The 13,903-nt window shown below is 38.4% G+C and overlaps 1 protein-coding gene across 3 annotated transcripts in view; it reads left to right on the forward strand.

The window, feature by feature from the left end:
• DENND6A (DENN domain containing 6A) overlaps positions 1-13,903 on the forward strand; it is a 32,161-nt gene that overhangs the window by 2,209 nt on the left and 16,049 nt on the right. Inside the window, exons 2-7 of one of the 3 annotated variants that reach the window (XM_013184270.3) lie at positions 2,209-2,260; positions 8,388-8,426; positions 8,520-8,562; positions 12,120-12,232; positions 13,179-13,259; positions 13,624-13,729. In XM_013184270.3, the coding sequence (XP_013039724.1) occupies positions 2,209-2,260; positions 8,388-8,426; positions 8,520-8,562; positions 12,120-12,232; positions 13,179-13,259; positions 13,624-13,729 (434 nt within the window). Of the gene's footprint in view, positions 1-2,208; positions 2,261-4,944; positions 5,157-8,387; positions 8,427-8,519; positions 8,563-12,119; positions 12,233-13,178; positions 13,260-13,623; positions 13,730-13,903 lie in introns of those variants that run through there. The other 2 variants (XM_048071166.2, XM_048071155.2) reach the window with 2 other exon arrangements.

Genomic DNA, 13,903 nt, shown 5'->3' on the forward strand with positions numbered 1-13,903 from the left:
GCAACAGGATGATGCAGAGAGTTCAGTATGGAGCAATCAACCACTATACTCTGCTCAGCAGGAGTACGGAGGATGTGTAAGCATATACATCTTTTCTGCAAGCCACTGCTGGCCACACCACCAAAAGAGGTAGTGAGCTTTGGCAGCCATGTTAGGCAAGGGCAGCAAGATGCCACCTCGGTGGCCATCCTTTTTCTGGGCAGGAAGTCCATAAAATTTAATGATAGCCATCATAACTGAGGGCAGCTACAGCACGCTCTATAGCCATCTTGGATAAGGGAAATGAAAGGGAGGCGTCTGTTGCATTTGTCCCCCAAAGAACTGGTGTCTGTTTCAGAATGAAATGTGGCAGGGTTACGGTTTATGTATGTACCTGCTAAATATCTGGATTTTGGTTTGAGTGTGCCAAAGTGCAGGAGAGACCCTTTGGTTCTAAGGACTTGCTGAAAAATAGGATCTTCTGCTGAAGAAAGCCTGCTGTGAATTCTAAATTATCTGTAACTGCCAAGAGGGGGGAAAAAACAAAAAAAAAAAAAATCACTGAGCATCATTATAGCCAATTCAGTGACAAATTTCTGAATGTTGTATAATGATCTAGAAGGCTACTAAAATGTTGTATGTTAGATTAAGGTTGTCACTGAGAAGGTGTTGTGAACTGATTGCTTAGTGGGAGATCCTGAGTAAAGAGAGATTGTTAGATATGGAATGAATGAGGCATGCTGTGTGGAAAAAGTTCAATTTGCAATATAAAAATTATGATGTAAGTTGAAAACAGAATAAATAGATAAGGAGAAAGCTGGAGTTGCACAATTTTCTGCTGCGTTCTCACCCCTGAAACTCATTCAGCAGCAGCTAACTAAATCAATTTCTTATGATTCCCAGAAATAAATAATATGCATAACTGCCCTACATGAAGCCATACCAAATTTTAAAATATAACACTACATAAAGGGATGTACAGTTACGTAGAGTAATGTGGAAACATACAGCAAAGTTTGAACTGCTATCTGTGTCCTGATGTTATATCTCTTGCAAAACAAGCTCGCCTTGCAAGTCGCTGCAGAGACATACAGAGTGAAGCTGAAGCATCAAAAAGTGAAAAATTGTTTCATAGCAGTAGGTTGGTTTTCCTGCAGCTATAAATGTGTCAGTTCAGATGAGAACAGACAATAATATTTTGGTTCATAGCAATCACTTGTCCGCTAGAGGGCCATGGGGAGGACCAACTGCATGTCATCTCAGACTAGCTAACTCAGACAAGTGTTTGCTGATCTACAGTTGCTTTTCAGATCCAGTGACTGAATATATAGTATTTTTTTTCCTAAGCGGGAAAAGTGGCCTCACAAAATAAGGTAAGCAAGGAGTGGCAAGATTCTTGTGACACTGGTGATTCTACAATTTGTTGAAATATACTGCTTGCAGTTCTTGATAAAATTCACAATATTCTGTGCGTGCATGATAGCATATATCTCTGGATGGTGGCAGGACTAAATGGTGTGGTTGCAGAGCGTATCAATACAGCAACAATCCAATTCGAATTTTCAGATACATGTTGTTTTCAGGAGCTGCTGAATACATATACTTTTTACAGATGTTTTCTCTAGCAGTATATTTCTGTCCTTGCTGATGCATCATGAGAAATAAATGGAGCAAGATCATTTCCTCAGAATAACGATCATTATTGGAAAAGAATAACAGGCATTTGCTAATAAACTATTTGCGAGTTTCATGATCATGTTTAAAGAGAGTCGAATTTATCCTAGTAACTAAAGATCATAGAAAACAAAAAGCCCGTAATACATATCAGAGCTGCGTTGCACTTTAACTACAAACCTTGCATTGCAGTGTTTGAAGCACTGCATGTAAACGACTTTTGGAAAAGATTCTGTATGATGATTCTATAAACATTGGTATGTGAGTGAGAAGGATCCGACTCCTGAGTCCCGTAGCTTCCAGTGGCCACACAAAAAACTTTCTACAAGCTCACCAAGCTCTTCCTAAAAACTTAGGACTCTAGTCCTCACTACTCTTGTTGGAACATTTCCTTCAAAACCTTACTTCTCCGATGATTAGAAAATTTGTTCTAATTATCAGCCAGAATTTATTCAAGGGTGGTTATACCTGCAGTGCTACAATTTTTCTTTAGTTTCAAAATTATTTTCTGTTCTTTCACCTCTCTGACTAAAGAACCATTGCATTATCTTTCAGCCTTAACTTTGAAGGACAAAGCAACTCAGCTGGTTTAATCCTGTCTTGTCAGGTAGACTCTTCATTTATCTTGTTTCACTGTCTACAGTTATAACAATGTAATATGCATAGTAAGTTTTATATACTATGTAAAGTAAATGTTATATGTAAAATGTATTCTCTATATAATCTTTATTATATACAATATGTCGTATGTTGATAATATTAATACAATGTATATAGCAAATATAATGTAACATACTTTTAATAGTTAATCAGTTTATGTTAGTTCTAATATCTAACTAATTTTACATAGAATGTTTCTTTATTTCTAATGAAATTCTCTAAGTTGGTCTACCTGGCCTCTTCCCTGCTTTATCATTTTAGTAGAACACAGGCATCGTGTGATGAGCTCTTAGTTGCCTTTCTGTTAATATGAGGTTGACATTTTTGGGATGTTTGAAATTTTCCGTGGTTTAAAGAGTAAGAAAAAGAAAGTGTTAAATACATTTTTTATAAATGTATTTATTACACCTATTTTTCTGATACAAATGAAGTATTATTTTAAATAAGAACCTCAAACATGGGAGGCAAGGGGAGATGAGCAGAAGATGTTTCTCCAGTCCTTTGGTGTTACGCAGTGGATATGTGCAGTCCGCACTGTCACTCCCTACTGAAGCTGATGGAAATTGGCCAGCCAGCAGCCAGTGCTACATTGGCTGCTACCTGGTAGGAAGCTTCCTGCTGAGAGGCAGGACAGAACAGCAGAGAGAGCAGTTGTGGTTGAAAGAGGGTGGAAGAAAGCAAGATAGCTTCAAATGCTGAACAGCGTTGGACTTTAAGAATCCACTTGTCCTGCATAGGCCTATACTCATCAGCTGTCATTACAGAGGACAGTTTTTTCAGGAGGTACTCATGTCCAAACCTCGTAGAATATTTATATGAACGGATTGCTGTCTTTCTGCAAAATAAGGCAGAGTTCAAAGAGATTTGTAAGTGCAAACTCCACATGCAGAGCCCTACAATTTCACGTGCAACTTGTAGCAATGCATTCTGAGTTGACAGGTTCCCAGCTTTGAAGCTTGTACTTTGTCCTGCACTGATTTGACCCAGTATAAGCTTCCTGAAGGAGAAAGCAGTCAGCCTCAGTTGTTATTACAATACCTAAAATACACGCAGGAACATTTTAATTCTTTTTCTTAAACAACTGACATCCATTCTCAACCAAGAAAGATCATTGCACTTTTTGAAAACTAAAATGCATTTGAAACGTCTATGTAAAAATTTTCCTGAACTGATTATTTCCCTAGTAGTTAGGAAAATCTCCACTAAGTGAGAACCCTTCTTTCTCAATGATGATATCTCTGTTCTCTAAACTTTCTCCTTACAAAAGTTTATTTCTGTTAAGCATCAGGTGGAATTAACTTACTGGTTATTGCCTATGTTTAACAAAACGAGCAGAGAATATCAATCTTACTAAAGGACTTTATTCTCCGTAGTTTACTTGTGTACAAATATATAGAGAGACATATTTAGGAGTATACTTTTTGTTTTCATGAAGACTTAAAAATAGAGACCAACGAAAACTAGAAAGGAATGCATAATATAAAGGTCTATAAGAAGCCATGACACATCATCTTTTCTTAAACCAAGCGATAAAAGCTTTTGGCCAGGCCTTGTTTCAGCTTCTAAACGGAACCAGCAAATTAAATACCACTGCTGTGAGTTTAACCGGATGAAGCTAAGCCTTAGTCACATCATATTTTGGATGGCAATCTTTTACAGAGTCTGGGAATTAGCTACTGGAAAAGTTCATGAGTCTGAAATGGCATCATGGTAAAATACCTGAAGCAACGGGAGACAGTGCGAGCCTTCCTGTACAGCCGCTCCCATTGCACGCTACATAACTCCTTCCATATCTTAGTTTATATCTAAAATTCACTTTGCCACTAATGGCTTACGATAACAGAAGGTTGCTATATCTTAAATTATTACAATGATAATTTTGTGTATTATAATTTTATTTGCCTGAGTTATATATTAATTTCTCCTTTGTCTAGGAAATTACTATAATGATCAAAGCATGGTTTAATTTCTTCCAGTTTGGTTTTGATAGATAAACAAATGTTGTTAATGAGTTAAGGAAACAGTGCATCCAAATAGTCCTAACTTTTCTGTTAAGTATGCACAGGTGTGGTGTCTTGGTTTCAATATTTGCAAGTCCGAATTGGAAGAATTGTCAGGGCGTAATTCAGGCAACCAGCCTGGCTGCACCTACTACAGGTGACGGTTTTCTGGTAGCAGTCAAGCAAAAGCCTAGTGTGAGTAACCAAATAAAAGGAGTGACGGGTTAGGAAAGCCTTTTTTTTCCGCTCTGGAGGGAGATGTGTGATTTTTTTATTTCTCAGAGTAGCTGTGTAGCACATTACCTTGAATGCCACGAACTCCGTGGGACATGGACTGTGCTAAAAGAACACTTGGAAGAATATTTTGGAAGCATTAAATGATGAGCAACCCTTGGCTTCTGGCTAAGACACCGACACAGGCTTTAAGAGCTGTGTTTCCTTCCCCATCCGTTAGCCCAATTTCCCGTGCAGCCCAGCTCCAGCCGGCCCGGGGGCGCAGAAGTACCCCAAGGCTCCCCCCCGCGGTGACGATGGTTGTGCCCGGCGGCGCCGCCCGCCCCCTCCCCCGCGGCCCCTCGCGGCCTCTCCCACTCGCGGCGCGGGGGGGGGGCCCGGCGGAGGCGGTGCTGCCGGGCCCGTCACGTGACGCGCGGCGGCGCCATGGCGCTGCGGGAGCCGGGCCCGTGCAGCGGCGGCTCTGGGGATGGCGGCGGCGGGGCCGGTACCGGGGGCGGGCAGGACGCGGAGCCGTGCCTGGCGCTGCTGCCCTGGGACCGCTTCTCGGCCTGGCTGCACTGCGTGTGCGTCGTGGGCTTCGACCTGGAGCTGGGCCAGGCGGTGGAGGTACGTGAGGCGGCCGCGCGGGCACCGTTAGGTGCGGGCAGCGCGGCCGCGTTTCTCCTTCCCCGGGCCGCCCGGCTCCGGGCAGGGCCCCCCCCTGCACCCCGCCGGCATCGGGAGCGTCCTCTGGGGGCATCGGGAGCTTCCTCCGGGGTCGGCGTTACGCGGCGGGGGGTGTGAGGGAAGCGGGGTGGACAAAATGTCACGGGGAGCCCTGGGGGAGCCCTTGGGGAGCCCTGAAGGAGCCCAAAATAAGTGTTTGAAGTACGTTCTTTGCACTATTAAATGACCGTCGAGTTGCGAGATACTGATGCTGCCCCACACTGCAGCTTTTTCGCTCCCAGCTGCCTGTTACCATCTTGCACAGACATCTCTGGAGCAGCATATTGAACTGCATTGGGCCAGGTGATCTTTTCCAAGGCCTTTTCCGACCTTAATGATTATATGATTGGGATGAAAAACAAACTAAAAGAGTACTTTCATTTGGATCAGTTTCACATCCTGTTCCACCGTGTTCATCATATGACTGTGCAGCAAACACAGTTGGTGTGGAAGGAAAAGTGTCCTTTCTCTAGTTTTTTGGGTTGTTAAAGTGCTGCTAGCATAAGCGTATGGCAGACTGGCTTAAAATTCAACAAAGATAGCTACTACAATATTTAAAATGTGTAATTGATATGCATTGTTGGCTGCAAGAGAAATACAAATAATAAACGGGCACACTGGGGTTATTGTCTGAGTTACATTCACCTAACGTTATAAGGTGTTGCTAGCAACTAAGACAAGTATTTCTTTATAACCTGTGGCTTGACCAGATAATGTTCGCGGTGGATGAGGGAAACACAGAGTATCCCTTGTCCTGTCAGCAAACAGCTCAAAACTGTTAGCAGTCCCATTAATTTTAGTTGAAAGCACAAAATGAAACTCAAAATGTATACAGAAGTAAGGCCTGAGTTGTTTCAGTTATGTTGCTGCAGGACAAATAATTAAGTTAGTTTCCATTGGTATCCTTAACAATTAGGTTACTTAACATTACAGACAATTAAGACATGGAAATGCAAAGTAAACACTTGCATTGCTTCAAACCCACAAGATGTGTTATTTCTTTTTTGGAAACTCCTTAGACAGAAGCAGCTCCGTGCCCAAATCTGCAATTCTAGGAGAAAGTTCTGATGACTGTTCAGGGGGAATAGGAGGGAGGTGGTTTCCAAGTAGGTGCAAAGTTACATTTCCTTCAATAATCACACTTTGTGAGTTACTTTTCTTTAAGGAACTTTTCAAGTTTCACTTATAAGAACATGCACTTATAATAAAGTTGGAGTTTGTGACACTGGATCTGCTGTAACTCTGGAATCCATTTTTCAGAAAATGAATCTTTTGGGCTTATTGTTTTCTTTCTTGCCCAGCAAGTTAATTTATTGATTCAGTCAGGAAAGAAGAATGTGTGTAAAGGACATGTAGATTGCAAAGGGAAATGTTTGGAAACAAGGGATTGATGGTCTCCCATAATTCTGCTTCTTTGTGTCCACTTTGCATTCTTTTCTTTTGTCCACCTTGCGCTCTCGTTTTGTCCTTGCTTTCATTCATTTGATAGGCAGCTTCATTTTCAACACCTTCTTGCATAGCAGTAGCTCGCAAGAATGGTGTTCATGTTCTTTTCTATTTGGACTTCTTTAGTAAGGTCATTCAGAATATTGGGAAAAGTTTTAAAACTTCGCCTGTGCTGTGCTTGCATTCGTTATCACAGCATCGTTCTGACATGGGTGTGCAGGTCAGAAAGGCTGAGGAGATGCAATAGTTGGCCTCCATTCTGTCACAACTGTTTTTAACACTAAATTCCTTTAACTTCTGGGAAGAAGCGGCTAGTGAGCAAAAGGAATATGAATTCAAGTCAGGTCTGTAGTCCTAATTATCTGACTAGAGGCAGATCATTTCAGCATTGTTCAACTGCTGAAGGAGTTCTGATCAAGTGTATTACTTCTGGTAAGTTCATTACATCATCACATTAGTACAGAAGAATATAAGAGGTTAAGAAGCATGAAGATAGGAATTGCAATTTAGTGCATGCAGTATGCGGTGTTTCACCTGTTCCACTATGTCTGGAAGTCACTGGATAGAAGGAGACTGAGGAAAAAAGAAATGAAGAGGGGATTTAATGGCCAGGGGATGGCAAGTCTGCATATTTGGAGACCTGGCAATTGATGTATTTGTTGCTTTCTATAAAGCAGAATGGCATTATATTATCAGGAGATACATTTACTTGTTGTAGAAAACAAGATTAAATGAGATAAATGAATATGGTCAACTTGCGTTAATGGTATGGTAGTATGAAAGGATGCTACACTGTGTTACTGTTCTTGCATTGAACCTCCGTTCTTACAGAGGTTCTCATCTGCGGAAGCCATGAAACCACCTTTGAAACGTCATTTTTGAATTTATGTTGGATTTTCTTTGCTTACAGGCTAGCCACCCATTTTAGTAGTTTGGGATTTTTTTAGTACCTTTTAGTTGAAGTTCAAGCATCTCATTATTTTTTTTCCTCTATGTTCTGTTCTTACTTATTGGCATAATAATGAATTTTGTACATCCAGTTCCTTTTTTTTGTAAATGATGTTTCCATGTCTTACATCGTGTTGCACCTTTTTTTGATTTATGCATTGTAAACAATATGAAATGTATATATACATTTTTTTTGTTCTGTCAGTTCAAGTGGCTTTTTGAGTTTATTCATTGAGCTTTCACAGTTGCCAGCTCTCATTAGGGGCCAGTGTTCATCCTTCACCAGTTAGTAGTAATCTATATTAATACTGCAATTGAATTTTGATTATTCCTACCTAACTATCCAGTGCAACAGATTTCTGACAATAAAACATTACTGACATTCTGTGGAATCATTCGCTGCATCTCCTAGGTACAAGTTAAATATAAAGGCTGTGATCTTGCTCTTCCTTAAGACCAGTTGCACCAAAATGTCAAGTACTCCGAATTTTTGAGTGTACCTGCATGGTCTGCAACTGGCACTCAGAACACCATGTAAAGATATTTGTCTTTACTCTCCAAGATCATTAGCCTAAAAGCATTTGAGAAATAAGAACAGACACGCAGTGTTAATAACTTGTCAGTGAAAATAGCCAAAGCCTGCAAGTATTTTTTAGGGTTGTATTGTAAAAATGTTTGGGAAGCTTTTTGCTTATATCCAGTTTATTTTCAAATAAAATATTACTTTTTTTCCTGTAGGTAATATATCCTCCACATTCAAAACTCACAGATAAAGAGGTAAGTCTTAGTTGCTGTGTAAGTATATCATTTGTTTTTAGTTTAGTAATTTCAGGAGATATAACTGCTCTCTTCCTTTTTCCTATTCCTTAGAAAACCAGTATTTGCTATTTGTCTTTTCCAGATTCCAACTCAGGTAAGTGCTTCTTTTAATCTGTATTCATCTGTTGCTATGTTAAAAAAGAATTTAACAGTAAATATCAGTGGTTTTAGATTAAATTCTTCATGTGCAAATCTTAATATCACAGTTTAATATAACTTCATATAGCTGTATTGCAGTAAGTTCTGAGAACTCTTCATTTAGTGTAAGTGAAATACTGGGAATGTATGTAACAACTTCCAAGTGACATGCATGCAGAAGTTTTAAAGTTCTTTGCCAATAAAGAATGAATATCTTAATATCTCCTTTAAACAAAGTAAAAATATTGTTGTTGAAAAGAATAGTGTAGGCACAGAGTTCAGAAATGCATGGAAGGGATTTGGGACCCTCTTCTCGTAAAGGAGTAAATGTATATTTTCTAAATTCTTAACATTGAAATGGACTTTTAAATTCAAGAGAGAATGGTCCTGAAGGAAAAACTTACATTATGTTAAATTTTCTTCTCTATTCTTTGCTTTTGTTGCTGTGTGGTCCTGCTTGCTGAATTCTTCATTCATCTAAACTTTTCCTTTTCTGCTGCCAAAGAGGAATTAGAGGCATGTGGCCGATGACTTAGACCACCTGCAGAAAGAGATGGCAAAAGTACAGACACTTCTTTGCACATTCTTTTCTTTACAAAAATCAAAGCCTGTAGTAGCAGATTTGTCCCTATACTGCTCTTAACCTCTGGTTGTTCTGCAGCATAACTCTGATATCAAGTGATGCAGATGTATGCTTTTAATACATATGAGAGAGCTCTGACATCCACCATTTAAAAAAAATGCCTTAGCTATTTTTACTCTTTGTCTTAATGTCATTAAACTTAAGATATTTTCACTGTTCTTGATATCCTATCTATAAATAAAGCAAAAGCGTCTTTCTGTTATTGAAAGAGAAAATGTGTTAATTGTCTTCTTATTACTCTCATTGTTAATGATAATAAATTTGTCCAACCTTTGAAAGGTATTAAAGGTACAAAATAATGCGTTAGGAACAAAGACTGATTTTTTTTTTTTTCCTTTTCCAAGTAAGTGTTAGTAAAGTTATTTTAGGCAGAATAGGTGTATGTAAAGAGGGTTTCCTTTCAGCAGGAAAAAAAAAAAAACACCTTTCTTCTCTTTATGATGTGACTGCAGGTTCTTGAGCATCCTTGATTTTCAGTAGGCTGATTTCAAATGGTGTAGAGGGATTACCTGCATAAAACCCACGTTTAAAAATTAGCTGGAAGTATATGCTATCCTTTCTGATTTATTTTTGATTGTAGGATGTAACATATAAATAAAAGCTTTGTGTAATACAGCAGTAGAGGAAGTTACTAGCTTGTAGCTAAATTTGAGGTCAGTCTTTCCTAGGTTTTCATGGCTTAAAAAGGCATAAAGGGCCTGGGAGGGGTTGTTTGGTTTGGGTATTTATTTGTGTGGAGAACTTGACAGATCACTTCATCTTTTTGTTTTTATATCTATGAATAGAAGTCATCCTAAGACTCTTAGTGACCATGAATTTAGAGAAAAAAAAATTTAATCAGGTGTTAGGTCATAACACTTGTGTTTTTATGTGAAGTTATATGATACTGTTATTTTTAAAACAGTATATTTGACTCTTCTGCATGGGTAGTAAAGAAAAGAACAGTCATTTACCATTCTTTTTGAATTCTATGTACATGAAGAACTTCATATTGTGAATGATATTTATTTAAGAATTCTCCAGGGTGTTAATGATAAAGGGTAACTTACTTTTAGGTCCTCTGTGGTAGCTTCTTGTAATAGCTGGTTTTGCTCTGAATGAAGGGAACTAACTGAAAACATGGAGTAACTTCTTAGTGCTTTGTTATTGGCGTGTAAGATATTTTTCTTGTGATGATTAGGCCCGTGTTCTAAGAACTTGTTTCAGCTACCTGTTTGAATTGGTTGGCTATCCCAGGGTACAGTGTTGTGGTGTTTTTGGCTTTGTCTTGGCGCATTGTGGTTTCCCACTGCAGCTTCAAGGGATTCTGAGCCACGGGTCTGGATGCTCTGACCATGCCATTATTAATCCATGCTGCCAGTTGCACAGGAAGGTGAATTTGGCTGAGGATTTGGGCTACCTGTGGTTGCTGTAGCAGTAAGCATGTGGTTGATGGAGAAGTAAAAAAAAAAAATAAATAAAAAATAAAAAAATGAGCTTGTTAGTCTGAAAAAGAGTTAGCTGGAGTGTGGAGCTTTGCCACGCTGTTCAGTCAATTAGCACTGGCTAGTATAAGGACAGCTGTTAAGAATCCAGATTATCAGTAGTCACTTCCTGATTTTTCTTTTCCTGTAGAGCTTGACAAATGTTGTCTAACAGCTGTAAGAGCAAAACTCTAATGAAGAAGTTACACTTGCTTCCCCATGCTGAATGTCCTTTACCATCTGGAAACCTACTGCAATAACAATAGCTATAGGTTTAGCAATAGATCTTTTTTATAGTCACTTACATGAAGGTTTCCATTGTTAGAGTAAAAATAGTCTGCTTACCATAGCTTGGCAATGCCTGGGAGGTTGCTTTTCAATTTATTGTTTTCATGTTAATAACACTGCATTCCAAAGGGGCAATTTTTTTAACAGGTTTGTCGCAGTGCGCAATGTGCTTGCGTGTTCTTAAGATTCTAGCCAAACAGCAGTCTGCTCAGCTTATCTAGCTTCTACTTGAACGGCAGGTATTTTTTTTGGAGCATCCTCTGTTTTGACGGCAAGCAACATTTTTAATGGCAAGAACATAGTCACGAGGGCATCAGTGCTACAAGTTCTGGTGCTATAGTTCTTGTGTTCCACCTGGAGAAAGTTTCTTTCATGTCTGGTACGAAGTTGGCCAAAATTTATTTTCAGACTGCAAATAGTCAGTATACTTAATTAGATTTTCCTGTCAGAAATTTATTTCAATAGCAATGAAGGGAAACTTTACTCTTTGTGGGTATTATGGGACAGTCTGTTTTTGTCCTTTCCTGGAATTCTTCTGATGTGACTTTGTGTTAGTAGCAAATACTTGTGTTTAAATATATGTATTATATTTATGTTTTGACAGCATGTTCAGAATGTCTAAATTTCATTCAGTTTTATGCAGTTAATTTTTGCAACCCTCGAAGTTATTTAGTCCTAGGCTTGCTCTTACAGTGCAACTGCTCTATTAATTTGGCCCAGCTTGATATCAAAAAAAAGGCTAAATGCTGTCATTGAACAGAGAAAAGAAATTTGGTCAAGATCAGAACTGTACAACCAGACCAATAAAATAGGTGATAACAGTAGGAGGACAGCTGTTAGTGGAGCTCTTCAGGGACATTATGGTCTTAAGTCTTTACAGCTAATAAACTCACTGTGAGGTAGAATGACTTTACTTTCTCTTGTTGAAGAAAAGCTATTTATTACTGCCACGGGTGCCAAATCACTCACCCCAAATTTATATATTTATAAATAAATGGGCATAATAGCAGTGCAAAATAATTGAACCAGAACTATTTTACCTCTTTCTGTGGACAAGTCCTAATGTTTAAACAAATTCAAAATACTGTTATTTGCTGTTTATTTCTTCCCCCTGTGTAGGTTGTCTTGGGGACACGCAGTTTTGTTTTAGATTTCGACGGTCTCCTGGAAGGAAAGTTTCATTGTGTTGTTTTCTGGACCAATTGGATAGAGATCTACCAGTTTACTTAAAGGTTGGAAATTAAAAAAATAAATAAAGTTAATTTCTTTTGGATAATGTTAATTAATAGGTCTTAACACTTAGATTAATGCTCGAAAAACAAAAACTGAACTGGATGTCCTGAAAGATGAAGCTGAGCAGATGTTTTTTCGAGTACATCTTTATCATAATAAGTAACTAATAATGGATTTTGGACTGCAGAGAGTCAAACTGATGACCAGAGCTGTTTTGTTGCTGACTGGAAACCTGAATATCAGATTGCAGGAACCCTTACCTTATAGGGAATCTGAAGTACTTTATAATGTTAACAAATAAGACAAAGACAAACAAAAACCCACAAAGTTGAGAGGTCTCTCTCTGTTTCCTCTCTTCATGTTCTTGAAGATGGAGGAGTTGTCTAAAAGAGGTAGTGACCAAAAAGTCATTCTTGGTATTTTAACTATGCTAGTGGGAGTTTGACTCTCAGATTCAATTTGAATCTGTTTATGCGGCAAATAGTTGAATTCCTGCATGTAGGAAGTATGATGTTTTACTGTTGAAATGTGAGAGCATGCTTCCTTAATATTCCAAGCATATTTTATAACACTTATACATTAAAAGACTAGCTTTTATCTTCTCAAGTCGGGATTTCTTCAATTTTTTTTAACTGCTAAAATCTTTTTAGTGCAACTTTGCAAAATTTGAGTGTTGATTCCTCAGGGAATTAATTCTATTTTTGCTTTCACGGTATTTCAGGAGAATGTAGATATTAAAATAGTAAAGCCAGAAAGCACAACTATTTCCACACACTGGTGCTTTCTCTTTGAAATAATTGAAAATATTTTAATGCAGAGTACTCTTTTTGTGCCTAATCAACTTAGGAGCTTGCAGGTAAATAAACTTCTAAAATACATATAGAATCCTTCCGAAAGACAGACATTATCAGGTTGATATATTTAATTATTTTGGTTCTTTTGCAGAAAGATCCAGCATATTACTATGGCTATGTATATTTCAGACAAGTTCGAGACAAATCATTAAAAAGAGGCTATTTCCAGAAGGTAATTTCAGTTATCCTAGGAAAACACAAATTTCAAAGTTAATTATTTTTCAGTGACCTTAGAGAAGCAGGAAGAATATCTTGCTCTCTTAACTAAATTCTTTGGTGATTTGTAGTAAACTGATTTAATTTTACGTCAGCTTTGTTATGTTCCAGCAGCACTGTTTGGAAGAAAACTATTTTGTTAAAACAAAAAGTTGGGAACTTTGGGGAGTTCTTTCTCAATTGCCTGCAGTAAAATGTGTGGTTAGCTTGTATGTGTGTGGGAAAAGTCACACTTGGTGTTCTCTGAGGATAATCAGTAGAACTGCAATACAAGTGATTAACTTAAAGTTACTTTTTTGTTTTGTAACTCTTTATTCCAGTCACTGGTCCTCATCAGCAAGCTGCCATATGTCCACCTCTTTCGCACTGTGCTTAAGCAAATAGCACCAGAATATTTCGAAAAAAGTGAAGCTTTCCTGGAAGCAGGTAGTGCTATTATTATGTAGTTCTGGAAGCGCTCCTACAATATCACATACCTGTTTTGGAAAAAATAACAAACCGTCACAGTCGAGTTTGTGCATTTGTGTTTTTGCAGGGTAGAGGGCTAAAACTTCAGCAAATTGGCTTGATTTCTATCTAGATCATTGAACAGAACTAATC

Source organism: Anser cygnoides, chromosome 10 (genome assembly GCF_040182565.1).
Source record: "Anser cygnoides isolate HZ-2024a breed goose chromosome 10, Taihu_goose_T2T_genome, whole genome shotgun sequence".
NCBI classification, from domain to species: domain Eukaryota; kingdom Metazoa; phylum Chordata; class Aves; order Anseriformes; family Anatidae; genus Anser; species Anser cygnoides.